This window comes from Corythoichthys intestinalis, chromosome 14 (assembly GCF_030265065.1).
Source record: "Corythoichthys intestinalis isolate RoL2023-P3 chromosome 14, ASM3026506v1, whole genome shotgun sequence".
Taxonomy (NCBI): domain Eukaryota; kingdom Metazoa; phylum Chordata; class Actinopteri; order Syngnathiformes; family Syngnathidae; genus Corythoichthys; species Corythoichthys intestinalis.
The window spans coordinates 20,968,559-20,990,099 of NC_080408.1; the positions used below are offsets into that span (position 1 = coordinate 20,968,559).

Here is a 21,541-nt window from a genome sequence, read left to right on the forward strand (position 1 = left end):
AAATAAATCCCCCTCAAACCTTCCACCTTTTTTATTTTTTTTAATCGGCCAATAAATCGGCGAATACGTGAATCCGCGAATAGGATATGGTGCGTTGTATTATATTTCAGCACTTTCAGATTTTAAATGCATTCTGAAGTGTCCATTTTGGCCACAAGAGGGTTCCGTTGCATTGCGTTCAAAAGAGATACAGCTTTCAATGAACCAAGTAATTTTAACATACAAGGTAGAGTACTCTACCACCACTTGTTTGTTTTTTTTTGTTTTTTTTTTTAATTCATTCTTTTGTTTTTGTCTTTCATGAAATATCCGAGTTCAAAACATTCATGTCTTAACTACTGAAATAAATTGTAGAGAAAAAACTGATATTATGACGTCGAGTGACGTGTGAACATCGGAGCTCATTGGCTGAGAATCCAAGTGTGGGCGGTGTTCCCGGTTGAGGTCAAAAACAAATATGGCGTGGAGAAGCTACATTGTGAAATGGACCCAAACAAGTCTAATTTCACCGAAAAACGCAACTAGGTTAGTCAATAAATTATAGACTACGTGTTATAATTGTTAAAATCAATCGCGACGACATCAAGCTTATAGGTTTTATCACAATCGACTATCTGTGAGAGCAAATGTCATTGGGAACTGCTGTACTGTATATGTAACTAAACATTGAATGACAGCCTACTTTGTCATTCAATGTATGTGTCTTTTATTCAAACATCAACTAAATTTCCATTCATGCTAATCACTTTTAATTTGTGCGTCGGTTTGTTGCTACCTTGTCAACGTTACTGTAACACACTGAGTACATTTGAGTTACTTGAATCGTGACATATACGCTCTTAATGTCTCTGGCGAGCATTTGAAAATGCTTACCCGCTATTTTCAAAGGCTGGACCTCTACTGCCAAACCAAGCGTGGATTTCGCCGTGACGCTAAAAGGCCAGAAACAAAGAAAGGGAATGTCACGAAAGAAACACACGCCAACACTTCACCTCCTGAAAGCCCACAAGGACCGCCACCTCAACCTCAACGTGTTCCCCGACCCAAGCTGCTTAAGCCCTTCCTGTTTACAGTGGGGGTAAGATTCCTTTGTAATATGAAGTTCATTGGACTGTTAAAATATTTACTGTACGTACTGTCAAGCAAGCAAGAATATTTTGTTGAAAATGTCGATACAAGATATCGAAGAATATTTCAATTAATCGAGTTTACCGTCATTTTATCGTTGTAAACCTTCTTTCCGTCACTTTGCCACACACGTGTAGCAGCATTCGAATTTAGATGCCGTTTTACGACAGTTCATTACGTCGTTACGTCATTAGTCTGTTTCTTCAAAATTATTCCATACCTTTTTTTTTTTTTTTTTTTAATTATTAATATTATAGTTTATATGAACATTTTTTTTAATTACAAAATGAAATTCTTCATTCTTCAGCTCTTTTTTTTCTTAATGGTAAACAGGGCAGGGAAATATATTCTTTGTTTTAATATGGTTTCTAAAGGGGATCCACAGTTCTTGTAGTTCTTAAAAGATCAACAGTATTATGAGTTAAAATAATTTGATATTGAAACCCCTCTTGATGTTTTCGTTTTTATACAATTTGTAAAATTAGTTCAACTAGTAGGTCGCCATTGTTGTTGACGTCGCAGGGCGGTGACGTCACATGGTTACGCTGCCAGGCTTCCAGAGTATGACTCTAGCGATATAAACATGTCATCTGTTCAACCCTGTCGATATTTCACGAAACGAGCAGCAAAAGCAAGATGAAAAGGAAAGACTGGATGAGATGAGAGTAGGGGGGAAAAAACACGGCGTTCTGGCATAATGTGCTACACTGGCGAAACGTCTACAAGAGGCGAATTTGACACTCAAAGTACTACTGTGCGCTTTCTGCTTGTTTTGTTGAGATGCATACAGACAGAACATACTAAAGATGCCTTAAAAAATACTTTTTAGGGTCTCCCCAGGATTAATAAATCTAAATTTTAAGACAAGAACTTTTAAGACCTTTTTTAATGCCATTTCAACTGAAAATTAATACTTTTCTCGCACCCATTATTTAGATCATATTTAATCATATTAAAAAAATAAAGCACTGAACATCAAATTTAACTTCAATTACTAAGTGTGTTTGACAAAAGAATGCACATTTATTGAAGATACAATTAAAACAAAAAGTTTTGTGCCACAGACCGGCCCTCTTTATGTCATGACCTACCTTATTAAAATATTGTAATAATAATCGTGCTGTCAAGCGATTAATTTTTTAAAATCGCGACTAATCGCATGCTGTCAATAGTAAACTTGCGATTTTTTAAAAGGCATAAATTATATATTTCCATTTCTAAATTCACCTATTAGCACAGGAGTTCATCAAATTTAAGCCTCATTGGAAACAAGAAAAGAGTTTTCCTTTACACTTGTAAAGATGAATCAAATATGAATTTTCCCCAAATAACTTATAAAAAGGGAGGCACAGAGGAAGAGCATGTCTACTGACAGTTCTGAGATCAAGGGCTCAAGCGCAGGTTCTGTGTGAAGTTACCATTTTATTTTTGGGGTACTAGCTATAATTTTATCTTATATTAGACTGATTTTTTAAAAAAAGAATGAGGAACCTTTTGCAGGTGTTTTGAATTACACATGTGGCAAGTGTGTACAAAACTGAAGCTTTTCATCATATTCATTTTTTTTTTTTTTTGGTTTGTGGTACATGCAAATTGACGTACTCAATCTACTCTAACTACTTTAATCTACCAAAATAAAACAACTTTTACTTGATATCCAAAATTTTGGGGGCGTACTGTATATAGTTTAAATAAAAAATTTATGTAATATACCATTACTTATGAGTGTTTTTTATATTATTCATGACATAAAATTACCGCAATTAAATGTGAAAGATTGAATGATTGATTAAAATAATAATTGAACTCACCAAAACGGCTGTCCTCCCAATGCACTTATACAGTTCAGACACCTGTGTATTTCAGGTTAGTTCATGTTCATCAGTCCACCTCAGAGTGCAATGTTTTGGGTTAAAATGCCCAACTTATGTTTTGCCTGAGAACGTGGATTTCACCCCAATCCTCCGTCTGTGTGCCCAAAAATAGTGCCTGGAGCCTCCATGGTGGAAGTTTTAGTGGTGCTCTCATGAAAAATATTTCATTCTGCATGTTCATTTATGGTTTATTGCTGTACTTTTATCCAAACATGCTCAAAAACAACGATAATGGGTCGCGCCAACAGCCAGACGGGTTCACGCTCGTCATGCTGCCTCAACGTGCCCCATTTCGGCCATTAAACCCAAAATTAAGTTTTTCCAGAATCAAGTCAACAGGATGATGTCATGATACTCTTTCCCAGAGGCAGAGCTGGCGGCATTGGAGAATGACAGGGAGCCTGTTGCGGGGTATCGAATTTCAAACTACGGAATGCTAGAAGGGCCACAATTTATCGCGCAAAGCGGGGTTGCGTGATGCCGTTAGTAAATAGTTTAACTGAAAGCTTCGTTAAAAATGTGTATTACGACCGGCCCAAACGTCAGGCCGGCCCACTGGGAACTGTCCCGGTTCTCCCGATTAGCCACTCCGGGCCTGGTACTGTGCGATTGCCTGCTGTTGTGATGTTGATGTTAACGGCGTGCACGCACGAGGTGCAGTGCATCGTAAAAATTTTACGCGTCATCTTCGTTATGGATTTTAAAAAAAACAACTTTGTCACGGATATAATTTAGGTTGCACTGAGATGTTCTTGAAAATTAAAACCACGGTGAAAAAATTCCAGACTTACGACAGCTAATTTAATACTTTTAATACCTTTAGTAATGGAAAACTAAATTCAATGCCTTTTTAATACTTTTAATAACCCGCGGGTACCCTGCTTATACATAGCAATATCAAATAAGGGCTGTTTAAATACGTGACCAATGTGGTCAACAGATCAACAATCTGCTTTAAAGCTACCACAAGAAAACACAATGCTTAAAAGTATAAGAGGGAAACACATGCAAAAAGTATTTTGAGGCAATGAAAAGGTAATAGAAGACTCAAATAAAACAAAAATAGTAAGTACTCGCCACTTTTAACCGATGTGCGCATGTGTTGGAAGTCTCCCCGCGTTCAAGGAACTGCAGTAACCCGGTAGTATTCACCGAGTGACAGTGACAATCACCGTCATCACCCCGAGCGTAGTAAAAGAGAACAGAGAGCTTTTTAGAACCTGCAAGTCTTTCAGTCCGAGGTTCCCTTTAAGGGCAAAAATGGCACAAACATTGTTCTAATTCATTAATATTGTAATGAATTTAAACTTGAGGCGGTGTCGTACAACACAGTAGTCACATATTCTGGTCCTCAAGCCTCGCCACAAGGTCAGGACTCTGACTTGGCAGTCATTGTCCTGGAACCATTATTTAACTACCTTAAAAGTATGTTTAGGATCTTTGCAGTGTTGGTAGTACAGTGGTACCGCTACTTACTGAATGAATTGGTTCTGGAAGAAGTTTTGTGACCTGAAAATTCTGTAAGTAGAGACACATTTTCCCTAATCCGTTCCAAGCCCCCCAAAATTCAGACATAAATCTTTTATAATGAAAAAAAAAAAACATCAAAACATTTGACAAATACATGTTATAATTACATTACTGCACAATAAACCTAAAATCACAGATGTTAATAATGTAAAAAAAAATTTAAAAAAATACAAGAATAGAGTAAAGAATAAAAGTTAATTCACTCATGTTAACCTGTCGGAACACAAGGTGCGAATAAAGAGGGCGCTGGGATACACACATACACATACACTAGAGGTCCCTCTTAGCCAACTGGATGCCAGGAATGCTTGTCAATACCCAGTAGCAAAACAGCTATAAGTAACCCGTTGGCAGTGTATCAAATACTTGTTCTCCCCACTGTATGTTACATTCAGTAAACTCTGGGAGCTGCGAGTACCAGCCATACTGTGTTTTTGCCTTTGGTATCCTGAAATTTCTTTCGTAACAAGAGGCAATATTTTCCCCGCTGACGTGTGTCTTTCCCCGAAAATGCTGTATGTAGAGACGTTCGTAAGCAGAGCTACCATTCAACATCCAGGTGTGGCCAAGCACGTTTTTCAGCAGTTTGCTTCACGTTTTCATCAAGGATCTTGATGTAATTATCCTTTCTAATGATTCCTTGGACCTTGACGTTCCCTGTATTACAGGAAGAAAAGCATCCCCATAGCATTATGCTTACACCGCAATGCTTGACAAGACAGGTTTTCAAAACAAAACAAAACACAAATATTAACAGGGTTCAAATAATTTTGAGGACAACTCCACATATACGTTTGCCTGGCACGGCCAGACTGTTCTCCCTGTGTTTTTCAAACACTGAGAGCATAGTCTGGGACCCAGCCCATTAACGGGCTCTCGAGCAAGTACAAAATCAATCGACAAATCAGATTCGTTTATTTGCATGACGTGTTCTTAACGAGCAAAGTCACTCTTCCGCGTCGGAAGTCGTCTCCACAACAACACAGATGGCGAACAGGAGAGCCGAGAATATGTTCCAATCCACGGTAAAATCATTTTTGAAGTACCAAAAACACATCGACACAAGTCATTGACAACAGTTTGTCTCGCGCTAGCCCTGTTGAATAAACTCCGCTCTCCTCGTATGTTTACTTCCGCGCGCAAGTCCCTCGTCCCGCCCGTCGCTGATTGGTCCACTTTGCTGTCTGTTTGCTGTGGCTTGCTCCGCCCTGGAAATTTTATCCGCTTAATGGTGGCCAGACTCAATAGCTAGAACAGTGGTGAGTCTGGAGTACCAGGCTACAGATACGTGGTGGTTGAGTGGTTAGCATGTCGGTCTCTGAGTTCTTTAATCAAGGGTTCAATCCCAGGCTCTGCCCTTCATGTGTTAAATTCCATGTTCTCACCATTCCTGCAAGGGATTTTTTGTGCAAGTTTGTTTGTCTCCTTGTGCCCTTGCGATTGGAAGGCAGCGAGTTCATGGTGTACCCTGCCTCCTGCATAGATAGCTGGGATAGGCTTTAGTAGCCTGCAACCCATCAAGAGAGGTTACAGAAAATAAATTATATTTTTTGGGGGGTGTACAGTGGGGCAAATAAATACTTAGTCACCCACCAATTGTGCAAGTTCTCCTACTTGAAAAGATTAGAGAGGCCTGTAATTGTCAACATGGGTAAACCTCAACCATGAGAGACAGAATGTGGAAAAAAACAGAAAATCACATTGTTTGATTTTTAAAGAATTTATTTCCAAATTAGAGTGGAAATTAAGTATTTGGTCACCTACAAACAAGCAAGATTTCTGGCTGTCAAAGAGGTCTAACTTCTTCTAATGAGGTCTAACGAGGTCTAACGGGGCTCCACTTGTTACCTGTATTAATGGCACCTGTTTTAACCCATTATCGGTATAAAACTTCACAACTTCCACAACTTCAATCAGTCACACTCCAAACTCCACTATGGCCAAGACCAAGGAGCTGTTGAAGGACACCAGAGACAAAATTGTAGACCTGCACCAGGCTGGGAAGACTGAATCTGCAATAGGTAAAACGCTTGGTGTTAAGAAATCAACTGTGGGAGCAATTATTAGAAAATGGAAGATATACAAGACCACTGATAATCTCGCTCGATCTGGGGCTCCATGCAAGATCTCACCCCGTGGTGTCAAAATGATAACAAGAACGGTGAGCAAAAATCCTAGAACCACACGGGGGGACGTAGTGAATGACCTACTGAGAGCTGGGACCACAGTAACAAAGGCTACTATCAGTAACACAATGCGCCGCCAGGGACTCAAATCCTGCACTGCCAGACGTGTCCCCCTGCTGAAGAAAGTACACGTCCAGGCCCGTCTGCGGTTCGCTAGAGAGCATTTGAATGATCCAGAAGAGGACTGGGAGAATGTGTTATGGTCAGATGAAATCAAAATAGAACTTTTTTGTAGAAACACAGGTTCTCGTGTTTGGAGGAGAAAGAATTCTGAATTGCAGCCGAAGAACACCATACCAACTGTGAAGCATGGGGGTGGAAACATCATGCTTTGGGGCTGTTTTTCTGCAAAGGGACCAGGACGACTGATCTGTGTAAAGGAAAGAATGAATGCGGCCATGTATCGAGAGATTTAGAGTGAAAATCTCCTTCCATCAGCAAGGGCATTGAAGATAAGACGTGGCTGGGTCTTTCAGCATGACAATGATCCCAAACACACAGCCAGGGCAACAAAGGAGTGGCTTCGTAAGAAGCATTTCAAGGTCCTGGAGTGGCCTAGCCAGTCTCCAGATCTCAACCCCATAGAAAATCTGTGTGGAGGGAGTTGAAAGTCTGTGTTGCCCAACTACAGCCCCAAAAATCACTGTTCTAAAGGAGATCTGCATGGAGGAATGGGCCAAAATACCAGCAACAGTGTGTGAAGAGTTATAGAAAATGTTTGGCCTCCATTATTGCCAACAAAGGGTACATAACAAAATATTGAGATGAACTTTTGGTATTGACCAAATACTTATTTTCCACCATGATTTGCAAATAAATTCTTTAAAAATCAAACAATGTGATTTTCTGTTTTTTTTTTCACATTCTGTCTCTCATGGTTGGGGTTTACCCATGTTGACAATTACAGGGCTCTCTAATATTTTCAAATAGGAGAACTTGCACAGTTGTTAGTTGACTAAATACTTATTTGCCCCACTATATATATGCAGACACATTCTGAGGGTTTTTGAATCGATCTCAACTGGACATTTTTGTGATCAATTCAATACCTTGACAATTAAATTACCTGTGTAAATGAGAATATACACTTCACATTTTTTGGGTACATGACTTTGTTCTAACACCACATCAGTTTACAGGCTGCTCCTTCTGTGCCGCGGCCATTCTGCAGTATGAGAACCAAAAGTCAAGAGTCAGAACTTTAAGGGATGATGAGTCTGATAAACTCCTGCAGGTGAGGAAAATTCAAAAAGAAATTGTGACGAATCGTAATCAAGCATCACTGTGTGACGGGAGCAGGGCTCCACAGACATGGTGTACTGGCATGACTGGTGGAACAAGCTGACAGACTTCCAGCGCCAGCTCATCCTCCTCATGTCTGTGGCGGATGACTTCTGGAGCAGCCTCACCGAAGGCCAAAGGACCGTCTCTGGTGATCAGCATCATTTGGTTTCGCATGTTTATGCACTGGATATAGTCTACAAACTAAAGTTCAAATGGCAAGCTTTTGAGATTTACTGTAGAGACATTAGATGGAGATGTAATGCTTTTTTTCACCATCAGTTGTGCAAATGTACATACAGTATAACAATTAACTGGGATGTGGTTGCTTTTAGCTATAACATATATGACTCAATTGAACAACAATAGAATTCATTTCCATGGTCCTTGTGCAGGTATTATCTTGGCGAATGCCGTGGTCCTGTGCTGCTGGAAGATCCCCTCGCTGCGAAGAAGCATGTTAAAGTATTTCATATCCAACCCAGCGTCCAGTGAGTATAAAAAAATTATCTGTCATGAGCTAAAAACTATTTTCATATACCTGCAAAGATTTCATTTTTTTGTCTAATATTATTTTAATCTCAGAGTTATTAGAAACAAATATTTAAAATGTAGGAAATATTTTATAATGGGTTGAAAAAGACCTGAACTTGTCCTTCTATGGGATATTTACACCAAAAGATATTAACCAGTAACACTTTATTTGATAGCGGCATCATACGACTGTCATAAGACCAAATAAACCACCATGAAGCTTTGAACCAATTGGCTGCAAAGCTTCATTGCTTCAGGAAGCTTCATTTGGCCATCACTGCTCCCTCGGGGGAGACAGTCAACCTCTACTGCCACCTGCTGTCAAAACTGTTGTTATCCAATATGCCTCCTAGCATGCATTGTAGCGCTACAGATGTAAATAACAATCAAATTCATGTTCTGTGCTAATTATTTCTTCAGTTACTGTTCAGGTTGTTTCATTAATTGCTAGTTATGATATTTGGTAATACTTTTTTTGACAGTGGCGCCATAAGACTGTCATTAGACAGTCATAATTATGACATGGCACTATCATGAGCATTTATGAATGCTTATAACAGATGTCATTAACATTCAGTAATGCCTATTAAAGTGTCATGTCATAATTATAAAGGTATTATGACACTGTTGTCAAATGAAGTGTTACCTGTTAACCCAAATAAATCAACAAATAAGCTGCACTGGACTACAAGCCTCAGGATTCAAAATAAAGGGGAAAAAGTAGCAGTTTATTGTCCGAAAATTACGGTACTCAGTGGAGCGGGAATGAGGGTGCTCCAGCACCCCCTGGTGTTGGGTAGATTGTTTCATTGAAACAATAACATATTTAACTTTGGGGATGTTGGGTAGAAAACACCTTCTTCAATTTAGCTGTTGACCCAGAGCGAGGTGACGAAGGCAGGACACAAGGAGGCAGGAGGCAGAGAGTAGACTTTACCAACTGCAGTTAGGGGAGAGGTCTGAGATCGGGCAAAGTGACTAAGAGTGTCTCATTGAAGTCTCTCTCAGAGCTCCCCGTGCAGCTGACTTTTATTGAGGGCTTGTTGCTGGGCAGAATATAGTTACAACACTGTTGTCCAACGTGGCAGTTTCAATCGGGCAAGTTCCTTATTCTAGTCATTGACTAAATTAACAGTCACACTCATTGATTAAATTACCAGTCACACTCTTGAGTGAGCAAGATAACTTTGTTTTGAACACACATTTGCACTCAAAGTAGCTTGGTGGAAAAGTACTGAGACGTTGTGTGATGAATCAACATATGTGTGTGTATCTATTTATCAGCAGAATGTGAGCAATTGCCGGTAATAAAAATGTAAGCACATGATAATGGGCTAAACCTGTATTCTTCATAATAACTTGGGAGAGCGCGTATAATAGCTGTGGGAGAGCAAACTTGTATAACCCGCAGAGTATAATGGTCATACAATCAAGCATATCTTACATTTCCCTCCTGTTGTGAGTTTAAAACAAAGTGCATAAACAGCACCAAACTTTAACATCGAATCATCACTTTCCCCAACCAGGGCTTTCAGTAATAATTGTCAATATCCAACACAACAAAGGAGTGAGGCACCAGATAGGGGCGAAAACCTGCTAATCAGGAAAAATTCCCCTATTCCCTCCCGCACGGGATGAGAGCTTCTTGGCCTGGAACCGCTGGAAATCAGCACAATAATACAAAGCAACAAAAGGTGTACAATCAGGAACTCTTTTGACAGATGTAGATGTTTTGATGGGGAAAGTCCAGTTGAGAACTGCTTTAGACGATAGTGTCTTTATCGTCACTGTCCGTATCCGAGTCGTCTTTGTTGGCTACAGGCTGATAATCGGATATCATCACTGTGACCATATTTTTGACTTGAGTGGTGATAGATTCAAAAATCTTGTTGGTCACAACTCTCCCAATGGGTACGCAACAGCAGGTGCAGATCATAATGAGCAGGATAAGGACTACAATTACTGTTACTGCTGAAACGATAAGATTCTTGTAGTTGCCGAACATGCTTTGGAGCCAGCTCAGTAACGGATTTGGCTCGACTCCTTCTTGGCTATGAAGGCGGTGTTTGAAATCGTCGAACCATTTCATCAGCTGGGTGATGGAGCCATTTTCTGCTGTGTGGAGTGGGATCAGGGTGCAGCATTCTCCGGTCTTTCCTATGTAAGCACAAAGTCCTCCTTTTTCCGCCAGAAGCATGTCAAGGGCCTCACTGTTTTGGATAGCCATGACTGAGACAGCATGGAGTTGTTCAGTGACTTGGGTTTGCAGGAGGCCTGTGTAGTTGTAGAGAACTTGCACCTTGAAGTTGAGGTAGTTTATGAATTCTGTGTGTTTGTAGACAGTGAAAGGCAAGATGGCGCTGATGAGAGGCAGGTGTGATGCTGCAGCTTTCGCTTCGTCCAATAGCTTCGCCTTGTCTGGGATGTTTCGAGGTTGCCCAATGGCGTCAAAGTTGTTGAGGGCTTGTTGCTGGGCAGAATATAGTAGAGCTGAAACGAATACTCGAGCAACTCGAGTAACTCGAGTTTAAAAACTGATCCGAGTAATTTTATTCACCTCGAGTAATCGTTTATTTTGACAGCTCTAAGCATCACGTTTTGCTCGTACTACTTTTAATGCGGGACAACGCGCTGATGTCACGTGCGGGGAGGAAGAAGGGGGAAAAAAAAACTTACTGCAGCTGAAAGCCGCTACAAGCGACGCCGACGTTGTTAAATACTAGCCCGCACGATGCTACTTGCCGTTAGCGTCTGCTGCGTCTCATAAAGATCACATGTATGTTGACCTAGATGCACCATATCCGACTCGGCCGCGTCTGGGCAGCGTTAGCAAACAGCCGCCATCTTAAAGCAGTAGAGCGCTAAGCGCTAATAAAGAGCTCTAAGCGCTAATAAATAAGATTAACGTTACTGTCATTACTAGCTCACGTAACGTTAGCCCTGCGGAGGGCTAGGTTTCTATTAATTATGACCACTGTCGATGCGTGGCTAACATGTCTTACATACAGGCTTTAACATAACTTAGCATTGTGGAGTGATGAGGGTGTAAAATAAAAACTCAATAATGCTAACTATCAATTTTAGCTCAGTAGTCATTGCTGGATAAAACACCAAGTAGCACTGGTCCCTAATGTGCTCCAATACAGCCTGTATCATACATTTATTTTGAACGCTGCAAAAACTCAAAATCCTAACAGGACTTACAGTTTAGACTAACTTAAAACTTAACTAGAACTTAAAAATGGCTTGACACCAAGAGAAATTCAATTGAAACACATGGGAAAAAAGTGATGTGTTTTATCAAGCGTAACGGCATTTTTAAGGTAAGATATTTACGTATATATATATAAGATCTAAAAAGTTTTTCGAGTGAAAGCAGTGAATTAGTCTTTTTTTTTTTATTCTAGTTACAGTTTGAGATGCAATTGTTGGCTGTTTTCAACAATATACATTGAAAATAAAGACATTGATTGACTGAAAATGGTTCAAGATTTGATGAAATGTCTTGTTTTCTCATGTATATTTAAAATTGCTCTTCACCTAAAAATATATTTGTTTTATCCGATTACTCGATTAATCGATAGAATTTTCAGTCGATTACTCGATTACTAAAATATTCGATAGCTGCAGCCCTAGAATATAGTTACAACACTGTTGTCCAACGTGGCAGTTTCGATCGGGCAAGTTCCTTATTCTAGTCATTGATTGAATTAACAGTCACACTCATTGATTAAATTAACAGTCACACTCTTGAGCGAGCAAGATAACTTTGTTTTGAACACGCATTTGGACTCGAAGTAGCTTGGTGGAAAAGTACTGAGACGTTTTGTGATGAATCAACAAATGTGTGTGTATCTATTTATCAGCAGAATGTGAACAATTGCCAGTAATAAAAATGTAAGCACATGATTATGGGCTAAAAGTGTATTCTTCATAATAGCTTGGGAGAGCGCGTATAATAGCTGTGGGAGAGCAAACTTGTATAACCCGCAGAGTATAATGGTCACACAATCAAGCATATCTTACAGGGGATTAAATATATATGTTGAAAAAGGTTTTTTTTTTTTGTTGTTGTTTGACGCCTTGCTTGCTACCTGGTCACGTTGGAGAACGCGTTAATCGAACGGAAAAGTTAACTGTTGATAGAGGACAGATAGAACAGATTAGCCTTTTTTTTTCACAGCGAAAAAGTCTAAAATTCAATTAGAGGTTGAAAATGAAGATGTTTATTATAGTTTATAATAGTGCCGTGGAGAACTTCAAATAGTTTGCATCGTAGCCATATTATTGTTTGTTGTTGCAGAGCGCTGTTGAATATTAATATGCAATGTATTTGAGTGTTGTAAAAAGTGGGTGGTGGTGGTAAACCGAGGCTTAGTGGACCTTTTAGTTTTCTAACCTGTTTGTGTGTCATTGCGCTGTCCAGCTACCAGGATTTGCTTTATGATACACGGGCGCTTTTATTTCCAAGACAAAAACTTTAACACACACTGTAGGTGAACTAGAATGCTGTCTTTGAAGCAGCATAGTGGTAGTACATAAACTATCCAGCATCCGTGTGGCCTGCTTTTGTTCATGCCTTGTATGGAGAAAAAGCGCGAGCATGACAAATTTGGACTGAAACTGTTTTTGGATGGGAATAACAAAGTAATGCGAGTGACTTCTAGCGCCCCTAAATGTACTACTATTTTTCAACATCAAATATGGTGTGGGTCACATAAAGTAAAAAGCTATGGGCGTGGTTGCCTTGAGTAGTAAAGCCAACCTCATTATTTTATTTCAGGAAAAACTTAACACAATTTGTTTACGTCACCTTAATACAGTGGTTCTTAACCTGGGTTCGATCAAACCCCAGGGGTTCGGCGAGTCAGTTTCAGGGGTTCGGTGAAGGTTAAGACACTTGGGGTCCTGTTTTTGGACGCTGACTAAATCCAGGCAAAGTGGCATTTTAGACCAACTTTTGGACTTGTTAGTCCCCAATTTACAAGCTTTTTTCCAATCCTTTCAATTGATGATCCTCTATCTGATGGAAGGAGGAACTGGTTTGCTCAGTGGAAGGTTGACTCTTATTTGGGATGAGGAAGTACAAGAGACCTAAGAGTAACGGTAAACTGCGTTGGCATAAAAAAAAAAAAAAAAAAAGAAAAGAAAAACAATTTGTGTTACATTTTACGCCATGAAAATGGTATGTGAGGCAAGGATGTGATAGAATGAGAATGTTAACATGAAAACAAAAATAGAAACAGTGTGAAATGAATCGAGTTCATTTTCCAATTTGAAAAGCAAATTATGAGGCTAAATTATTTGTTGTAAATTTATACTGTTGGATTCTTGAGAAGATTCATGTTTTTTTGTTGTTTTTTTTTTTTTTTACAGAATGACTTTGTTTACAAATTTGGCGATCATTTTGTGTACAGTGTTTCATTAAATTTGATAGCATTTGAGATGTGAACATGGAAGAAACTGCACGGTCAAGGTTAATGCAACTAAGCAGCTCTAATGTTGAACAATATAAGATATATTCCTCCAAATTTTTGCATTGGGTCAGTCTTGGTTTAGTGCTCTGATGATGCTGCAGACATAAAGATAAAATAATTTCATTTTCATTTCGTTTATTTCAGGCCTTGATTTTCCTTGTCAAGACAGCAAATACAGTGGGGCAAATAAGTATTTAGTCATCCACTAATTGTGCAAGTTCTCCCACTTGAAAATATTAGAGAGGCCTGTAATTGTCAACATGGGTAAACCTCAACCATGAGAGACAGAATGTGGAGGAAAAAAAAACAGAAAATCACGTCGTTTAATTTTTAAAGAATTTATTTGCAAATCATGGTGGAAAATGAGTATTTGGTCAATACCAAAAGTTCATCTCAATACTTTGTTATGTACCCTTTGTTGGCAATAACGGAGGCCAAACGTTTTCTGTAACTCTTCACAAGCTTTTCACACACTGTTGCTGGTATTTTGGCCCATTCCTCCATGCAGATCTCCTCTAGAGCAGTGATGTTTTGGGGCTGTCGTTGGGCAACACGGACTATAAACTCCCTCCACAGATTTTCTATGGGGTTGAGATCTGGAGACTGGCTAGGCCACTCCAGGACCTTGAAATGCTTCTTACGAAGCCACTCATTTGTTGCCCTGGCTGTGTGTTTGGCATCATTGTCATGCTGAAAGACCCAGCCACGTCTCATCTTCAATGCCCTTGCTGATGGAAGGAGATTTTCACTCTAAATCTCTCGATACATGGCCCCATTCATTCTCTCCTTTACACAGATCAGTCGTCCTGGTGCCTTTGCAGAAAAAACACCCCAAAGCATGATGTTTCCACCCCCATGCTTCACAGTTGGTATGGTGTTCTTCGGATGCAATTCAGTATTCTTTCTCCTCCAAGCACTAGAACCTGTGTTTCTACCAAAAAGTTCTATTTTGGTTTCATCTGACCATAACACATTCTCCCAGTTCTCTTCTGGATCATCCAAAGGCTCTCTAGCGAACGGCAGACGGGCCTGGACGTGTACGTTCTTCAGCAGGGGGACACGTCTTGCAGTGCAAAATTTGAGTCCCTGGCGGCGCATAGCATTACTGATAGTAGCCTTTGTTACTGTGGTCCCAGCTCTCTGTAGCTCATTCACTAGGTCCCCCCGTGTGGTTCTGGGATTTTTGCTCACCGTTCTTGTTATCATTTTGACGCCACGGGGTGAGATCTTGCATGGAGCCTCAGATCGAGGGAGATTATCAGTGGTCTTGTTTGTCTTCCATTTTCTAATAATTGCTCCCACAGTTGATTTCTTTACACCAAACGTTTTACCTATTGCAGATTCAGTCTTCCCAGCCTGGTGCAGGTCTACATTTTTGTCTCTGGTGTCCTTCGACAGCTCTTTGGTCTTAGCCATAGTGGTGTTTGGTGTGTGACTGACTGAGCTTGTGGACAGGTGTCTTTTATACCGACAATGAGTTAAAACAGGTGCAATTAATACAGGTAACGAGTGGAGGCTCGTTAGACTTCATTCGAAGAAGTTAGACCTCTTTGACAGCCAGAAATCTTGCTTGTTTGTAGGTGACCAAATACTTATTTTCCACCCTAATTTGGAAATAATTTTTTTAGGCATCAAACAATGTGATTTTCTGTTTTTTTTTTCCACATTGTCTCTCATGGTTGAAGCTTACCAATGTTGACAATTACAGGCCTCTCTAATCTTTTCAAGTAGGAGAACTTGCACAATTGGTGGTTGACTAAATACTTATTTGCCCCACTGTATTTAATCCTACCCATTTTCTCATCTAAGAACAAAAAAATCTTGCTACTTCTTTCCAAAAATGTAGGCAACCAAAAATCAGTTCAGACAGTTTTGTACATATACATTTTTGTAACACATTTTGTCCCTTGTGATGAAGTTACCACAGGTAACACCTAAACCAAAACCAATTTCATACCAACATGGTAAATGAAAGTAAAACCATACCAACAATGGTAAAGGCCACACACACAGGACAAACAATTTTAACTGACAACAATAACTATACCAACAATGGTAATGGACGATATACCAGCAATGGTAAGAAACGACCAGCAATCACCCCAAGAGAACTTATTGATTTAATTAAGACCTTGTATCAGTATACTGTGACCAGACCATAAGTTTGTATAACCATTTAAATCTGTAGATAGTTTGGCATTGCTTGTGTTGCATTCCAAGATTATTCCAAAATTTCACTACACACACAGACACACAAAAACGTTTACGAGTTGTTCTAATTTTTGGTATTGTGAATTCTCCATATGCTCTTAAATTATGAGTTCTCTCTTTCATTGTGAAAAAGTTTTGCAATTTAATTGGTAATAGTTTGTTGAATGCTTTATAGAGGATTATTGAGGTATTATACTTTACGTTAAAGTTTAGCAGCTTTGAGTAAATAAACAAATTATGTGAGTGCTCCAGAAACTCGACCTTATGGATGATCCTCAAGGCCCGATTCTGTAAAGTGACTAAAGGATTTAATTAAAGGATAATAAATATTATTTAAATTTTGTTATTTATTATGTCTAAATGAGAAATTTGAATATATCAATTTTGAATTTGAAAAAAAAATAAATAAACAATTTTTCTAATTCCAAAGGGTTCGGTGAAGGCACGTCTGAAACTAATGTGGGTTCGGTATCTTTAGCAAGGTTAAGAACCACTGCCTTAATAATATAGTTTCAATATAGTTAAACATGTCAGGGTTAATGATAAATGGAATGGATTTCTTCAATTATTGTAGTTCATCCAATGTTTCACTTATTTCCATGTTTGAGAGTGATTAAAACTGAATGACTGTCTCCTCTTCCTCCGCAGAGAGCCAGTGCCTTCCCATGATCCTGTCACCTTTTAGTCACTTTTCCGTCCTCCACTTTTTGGCCAACATGTATGTTCTGTGGACATTTTCCTCCGGGATTGTCTCCTTATTAGGGAGGGAGCAGTTCCTTGCCGTCTATATGTCAGCCGGTACGTATGGGAAGGGAGATTTTCTCATTAGAATTAACATGAATTCATCTCACAAAAAAGCAATTTTGGTTTTGGTTTGGGTTGTAAAATTTGTTTTTTTTTCTCCAAAGTCTTAAAGTGATCCTCTAACTTAAATACATGAGGCTCTAATAAACCACAATTGTTCTCTTGTACTAAAATATGTTGTTAAAAACACATAAAATGTTAAATCAATGGCAATATTTTATAATATTTAGTCCATATTTTGACCGTTAGTTGGCGCCATGGTTTGCGGTCTCGCAGTGATGACGTAATTGGTATCTTTCTTAAATTTGTAGCGTGTTAAACAATTGCTTATTGCTGCCTAAACTCGCGAAGTAAAATGCTACGATGTGCTGCTTTTGGATGCAATTTCCAGTCAAATGGAAACAAGGGGAGTGAAGTGAGTGGTCAAGGTGGAATTATTATTTTTAGTGAATAAATGCATAAGTGGAAGCTTCTCCCCCTTTTAGGCCCCTGTATGCACGTACCCTACCCACCACGCGTTACAACTGGCGCCCGAACATTTTTCCTGGATCCTCAGTCAAGTAAGGGATCCGTCTATTTTCTGGATCTGACGGTCCCACCACGTCTGCAATATTGGTTTCGAATCTGCCCATTTTTTTGATTCGTCGGTCCCACAGTTGCTTTTCGGATCAGTCTACTTTGTGGAATCGACGGCTGCGGCATTGCCATGGGATCGGCCTAATTCCTGGATCTTCGAGTGAGTAAAAAACGCAGACTTGGATTACTATTGCTATCTTTTATGTTGACTATTCTTCGTGGGAGTTTTCCCCAAATCATACTAAATAATTGAAGCACTATGGCACGCTACAGTGACGACAGTGACTCTGACGTGGACTTCACAACAATGTTGGAGTTCGTCAGGGAACACGTGTTTGCTTACTGCTGAGCTCCTGAGTGAAGAGTTGTCAAGGTGGAAATATTATTTTTTGTGGATAAATGTGCATAGTGGAAGCTTCTCCCCTTTTTGGTACTTTTATACACTTATCCTAGCTACCACGCGTTACAATGTACAAGACATGGATTACACAAGGTGTGCTCTTTGGCCTGTACTGTATGTAAAGCACACGACAGCTCTGGATGCTAACAATCTACATAATTATATTGGGATAAGTTTGAAAACGCAATATGCTTACCTTGAATATCTGCTAATAAAACGGGAGTTCCAAACAGCATACACTCTCGCATCACCAGTTTTGCCCAACTTTTGTCTTATCATGTATTTGCTGCACGCATTTTTCCCTGAAGCTCGTCTTGTGAACGACCGACAGTGCTGTCCTGCTCTTCACTTTTCAGATCTGGTTCAAATAGGAAGGGTAGAACTGACGACATGTTGGGAAAGCTAACGAGTGACACGCTGGAATTTCGGCAACGGGACCAGTGACGTCACGCACTGCGATGTAACAAGAATGGCGACCTATCACTTAAAATAATTGATATCAAATTATTATAACTCATACTAACATTTATCTTTTAAGAATTACTTGTCTTAAAAATAGAGGATCCCTTTAAAAGTGTTCTCGTAAACGCTCTCGCTTTCAAGCTATTCTTTTGTTTTTAATCGTATGCACGTCAAATAATTGCCCTCTTCTTGCCGTTCAGGGGTTATTTCCAATATGCTCAGCTACTTATGTAAAACAACGTCTGGGCGCATCTTCCCTTCTTTAGGAGCGGTGAGCTATTTTACTGAGTTCCTATTCAATTATTTTGTATGTGTAACCTTGCTTTTTCGTACCCTTCAGTCAGGTGCAGTCATGGCAGTGGTGGCTGCTTTGTTCGCCACAGTACCAGAAGCCAAACTGAACTTAATTTTTCTTCCTATGATCAGCTTGACTGCGGGAAATGTGAGTGGAACAGTCAGATGATAACCCTGTTTGACACCACCTAATGTCCAGTTTTCTGCACTTTAGGCTCTGAAAACTCTTGTTGCCATTGACGTGACAGGGTTGCTGATGGGATGGCGGGTGTTTGACCACGCGTCTCACATCGGCGGAGCCCTCTTTGGCGTGTAAGTGCGAAAAACAAGATCAGAATGTAAAATCAAAGTTGTCTCACTCAATTTGAAATAATAATCATTTGAAACCCTGAACCAGTGTTTCCTTGTTGTCGCACAGCTGGTACGTGGCATACGGTCACAAGTTGATATGGGGCAAGAGAGATACCGTGGTCGAGATGTGGCGCAAAATCCGCACTCCTGGTGGGGGCGGAGCAAGACCAGGAGGCGGGCCCGAGAATAATCCCAAAGGAGGGCCACATAGGCCTAACTGACATTTGTTGGGATCCCCCAAAAACATTTGTAGCCCCCTGCTTCTTACCTCTCGCACACAAAGATGGAGCTAAATGGTGTTTTTTTTAAGTGATATTGTGCATCCAATGCAATATTTTATATCAACATGGTTCAAGCCCAAAGTTTACATTCTGCATTCTGTATCTTTATTCCTGCAAAGTACAGTATTTTGGTGATTCTCTCAACCACTCCCAAAGGTTTTATCACTTATCATCATGAAACACATGAACTGTTCAATGTTTTACATTCTTAACTGTCACAAGTGTTACCATTGTATAAATAAATTGTGATTACGCCCGGGTTAATTTACTTGGCTGAACCGAGAGTTGTTTGGAGGTGATATTAGTGTGTTACCCATCCACACACAGAATTATGGGGCGCCACTTGTAAAGCAGCACGTGCTTATAATTACATTAATTGCCGTAATTTCGCACTATAAGGCGCACCTGACGATAAGCCGCTACTCACCAAATTTGGCACGAAAACGGCATTTGTTCATAGAGAATCCGCATTGGACTATAAGCCGTAGCCGTCATCACTGTATTGTGGGATATTTACACCAAAAGATATTGACCGGTAAGTGACATCATACAACTGTCATAAGATCAAATGAACCACATGTTCTTCATTGCTTCAAGAAGCTTCATTTGGCCATCACTGCTCCCTTGGGGGAAACAGTCAACCTCTGCTGCCACCTGCTGTCAACACTTGTTGTTGTCCAACATGCCTCCTAGCATGCATTGCAGCGCTACAGATGTAAATAACAATCAAAATTCATGTTCTGTGCTAATTATTTCTTCAGTTAATGTTCCGGTTGTTTCGTTAATTGCTAATTATGGTATTTGGTAACACTTTATTTGACAGTGACGCTATAAGACTGTCATTAGACAATCATAATTATGACATGACAATGTCATGAGCATTAATGAATGCTTATAAGAGATGTCATTTAGTGTCGTCCGGTAAATGATCTCACTTTTGAATGGATGTAAAAGATCCAAGTTGGACATAACCCGCCCGTCTCATCAGACCATAGGACATGGTTCCAGTAATCCATGTGCTTTGTTGACATGTCTTCAGCAAACTGTTTGCGGGCTTTCTTGTGTACTGTCTTCAAAAGAGGCTTCTTCCTGGGGTGACTGCCATGCACACCAATTTGATGAGTGTGGCATATGGTCTGAGCACTAACAGGCGGACTCCCCAACCTCTTCAATCTCTGCAGCAATGCTGACAGCACTCCTGCAACGAGTCACATGACATTTTGGAGGGAAAATGACAAGCGGTACTCAATTTGGACATTTAGGGATGTACGTAGTTTCTAAGGGGTGTACTCACTTTTGTTGCCAGGGGTTTAGATATTAATGGCTATATTTTGAGTTCTTTTGAGGGGAAAATAAATTAACTCTATTATATAAGCAGCACACGGACTACTTTTCATTGTGTTAAAGTGTCATTTTCTCAGTGTTGTCCCATGAAAAGATATATTTAAATATCTGCAGAAATGCGAGGGCTGTACTCACTTTTGTGATACACTGTAGATGTGCTACGTTAGACCCCCCCCCCCCCCCCCCCCAAGTCCCATGCCATTGGCTGCGTGAGCCGGGGTGATCATTGGACACGTAGTCCATATACTACAATCGGCGTCTAGAAAGCTGGTTCGCAGTAATTTTAGTGTGTGAAAGTGGCAAACATACATGTCGTTGTTTCTATCTACTAATCTAGCAATCGCATAGGCAATCCAGATGAGGCACTGTTCAAGTGTGGTTGCCGTATTTTGCTGTAGAAAAAAACGACCAATGTGTGCGTGAGATCAGGAAGTAAACTTTCCTAGTTTTCAGTTTCGTTTTCCGCGTTGACATCCAATTTTAGAAACCCTTTTGAGAAGATGGCAAAAAGGAAAAAAGACGAGGAGTATTGTACTTTTTATAAATGCGGCACTGTTTTTTCTCTCGCTTTGGATGAGTCAACAGACGTAAGCTATTTATTCCAGTTCAGCGTGATTGCAAGGTTTTGACTGTGAAAGAGACAACAAAAAGGGAGGATTTATTCAAGTCCTTCACTGAATTCGCTAAAGAAAAAAATGTACCAATGGAAAAACTTGTTTCAGTGTGCACTGATGGTGCTCCGTGCATAAGTTTCTCAACGCCTGAATGAAGCTTAACCCCACCAAGTATCAATGAGACTAAAAAGCCA

The 21,541-nt window shown here is 39.9% G+C and overlaps 2 protein-coding genes across 3 annotated transcripts in view; one reads left to right on the forward strand and one right to left on the reverse strand.

Moving 5' to 3' along the window:
• Positions 1-1,427, reverse strand: part of fgf12a (fibroblast growth factor 12a) — a 160,131-nt gene extending 158,704 nt beyond the window's left edge. Inside the window, exon 1 of one of the 2 annotated variants that reach the window (XM_057856589.1) lies at positions 1,213-1,427. The gene's annotated coding sequence lies outside the window, so the exon portion shown is untranslated. Of the gene's footprint in view, positions 1-873; positions 1,168-1,212 lie in introns of those variants that run through there. The other variant, XM_057856588.1, reaches the window with a different exon arrangement.
• LOC130929453 (presenilins-associated rhomboid-like protein, mitochondrial) lies at positions 416-20,770 on the forward strand. Its single transcript, XM_057856582.1, has 10 exons — positions 416-525; positions 889-1,078; positions 7,851-7,952; positions 8,018-8,150; positions 8,395-8,490; positions 16,870-17,019; positions 18,664-18,734; positions 18,804-18,905; positions 18,972-19,069; positions 19,176-20,770. Exons 1-10 carry the CDS (start codon positions 458-460, stop codon positions 19,327-19,329), a joined length of 1,164 nt encoding a protein of 387 aa, XP_057712565.1. The 5' UTR covers positions 416-457; the 3' UTR covers positions 19,330-20,770.
• The last annotated feature ends 771 nt before the right edge of the window (positions 20,771-21,541 follow it).

Bases quoted from the DNA above. Each gene is read 5' to 3' on its own strand.
- LOC130929453 (XM_057856582.1), top strand. From the start codon at position 458: ATGGCGTGGAGAAGCTACATTGTGAAATGGACCCAAACAAGTCTAATT. The intron at 526-888 runs GTTAGTCAATAA...CTATTTTCAAAG, and splicing joins TCACCGAAAAACGCAACTAG to GCTGGACCTCTACTGCCAAA. The intron at 17,020-18,663 runs GTACGTATGGGA...CTTGCCGTTCAG, and splicing joins TGCCGTCTATATGTCAGCCG to GGGTTATTTCCAATATGCTC.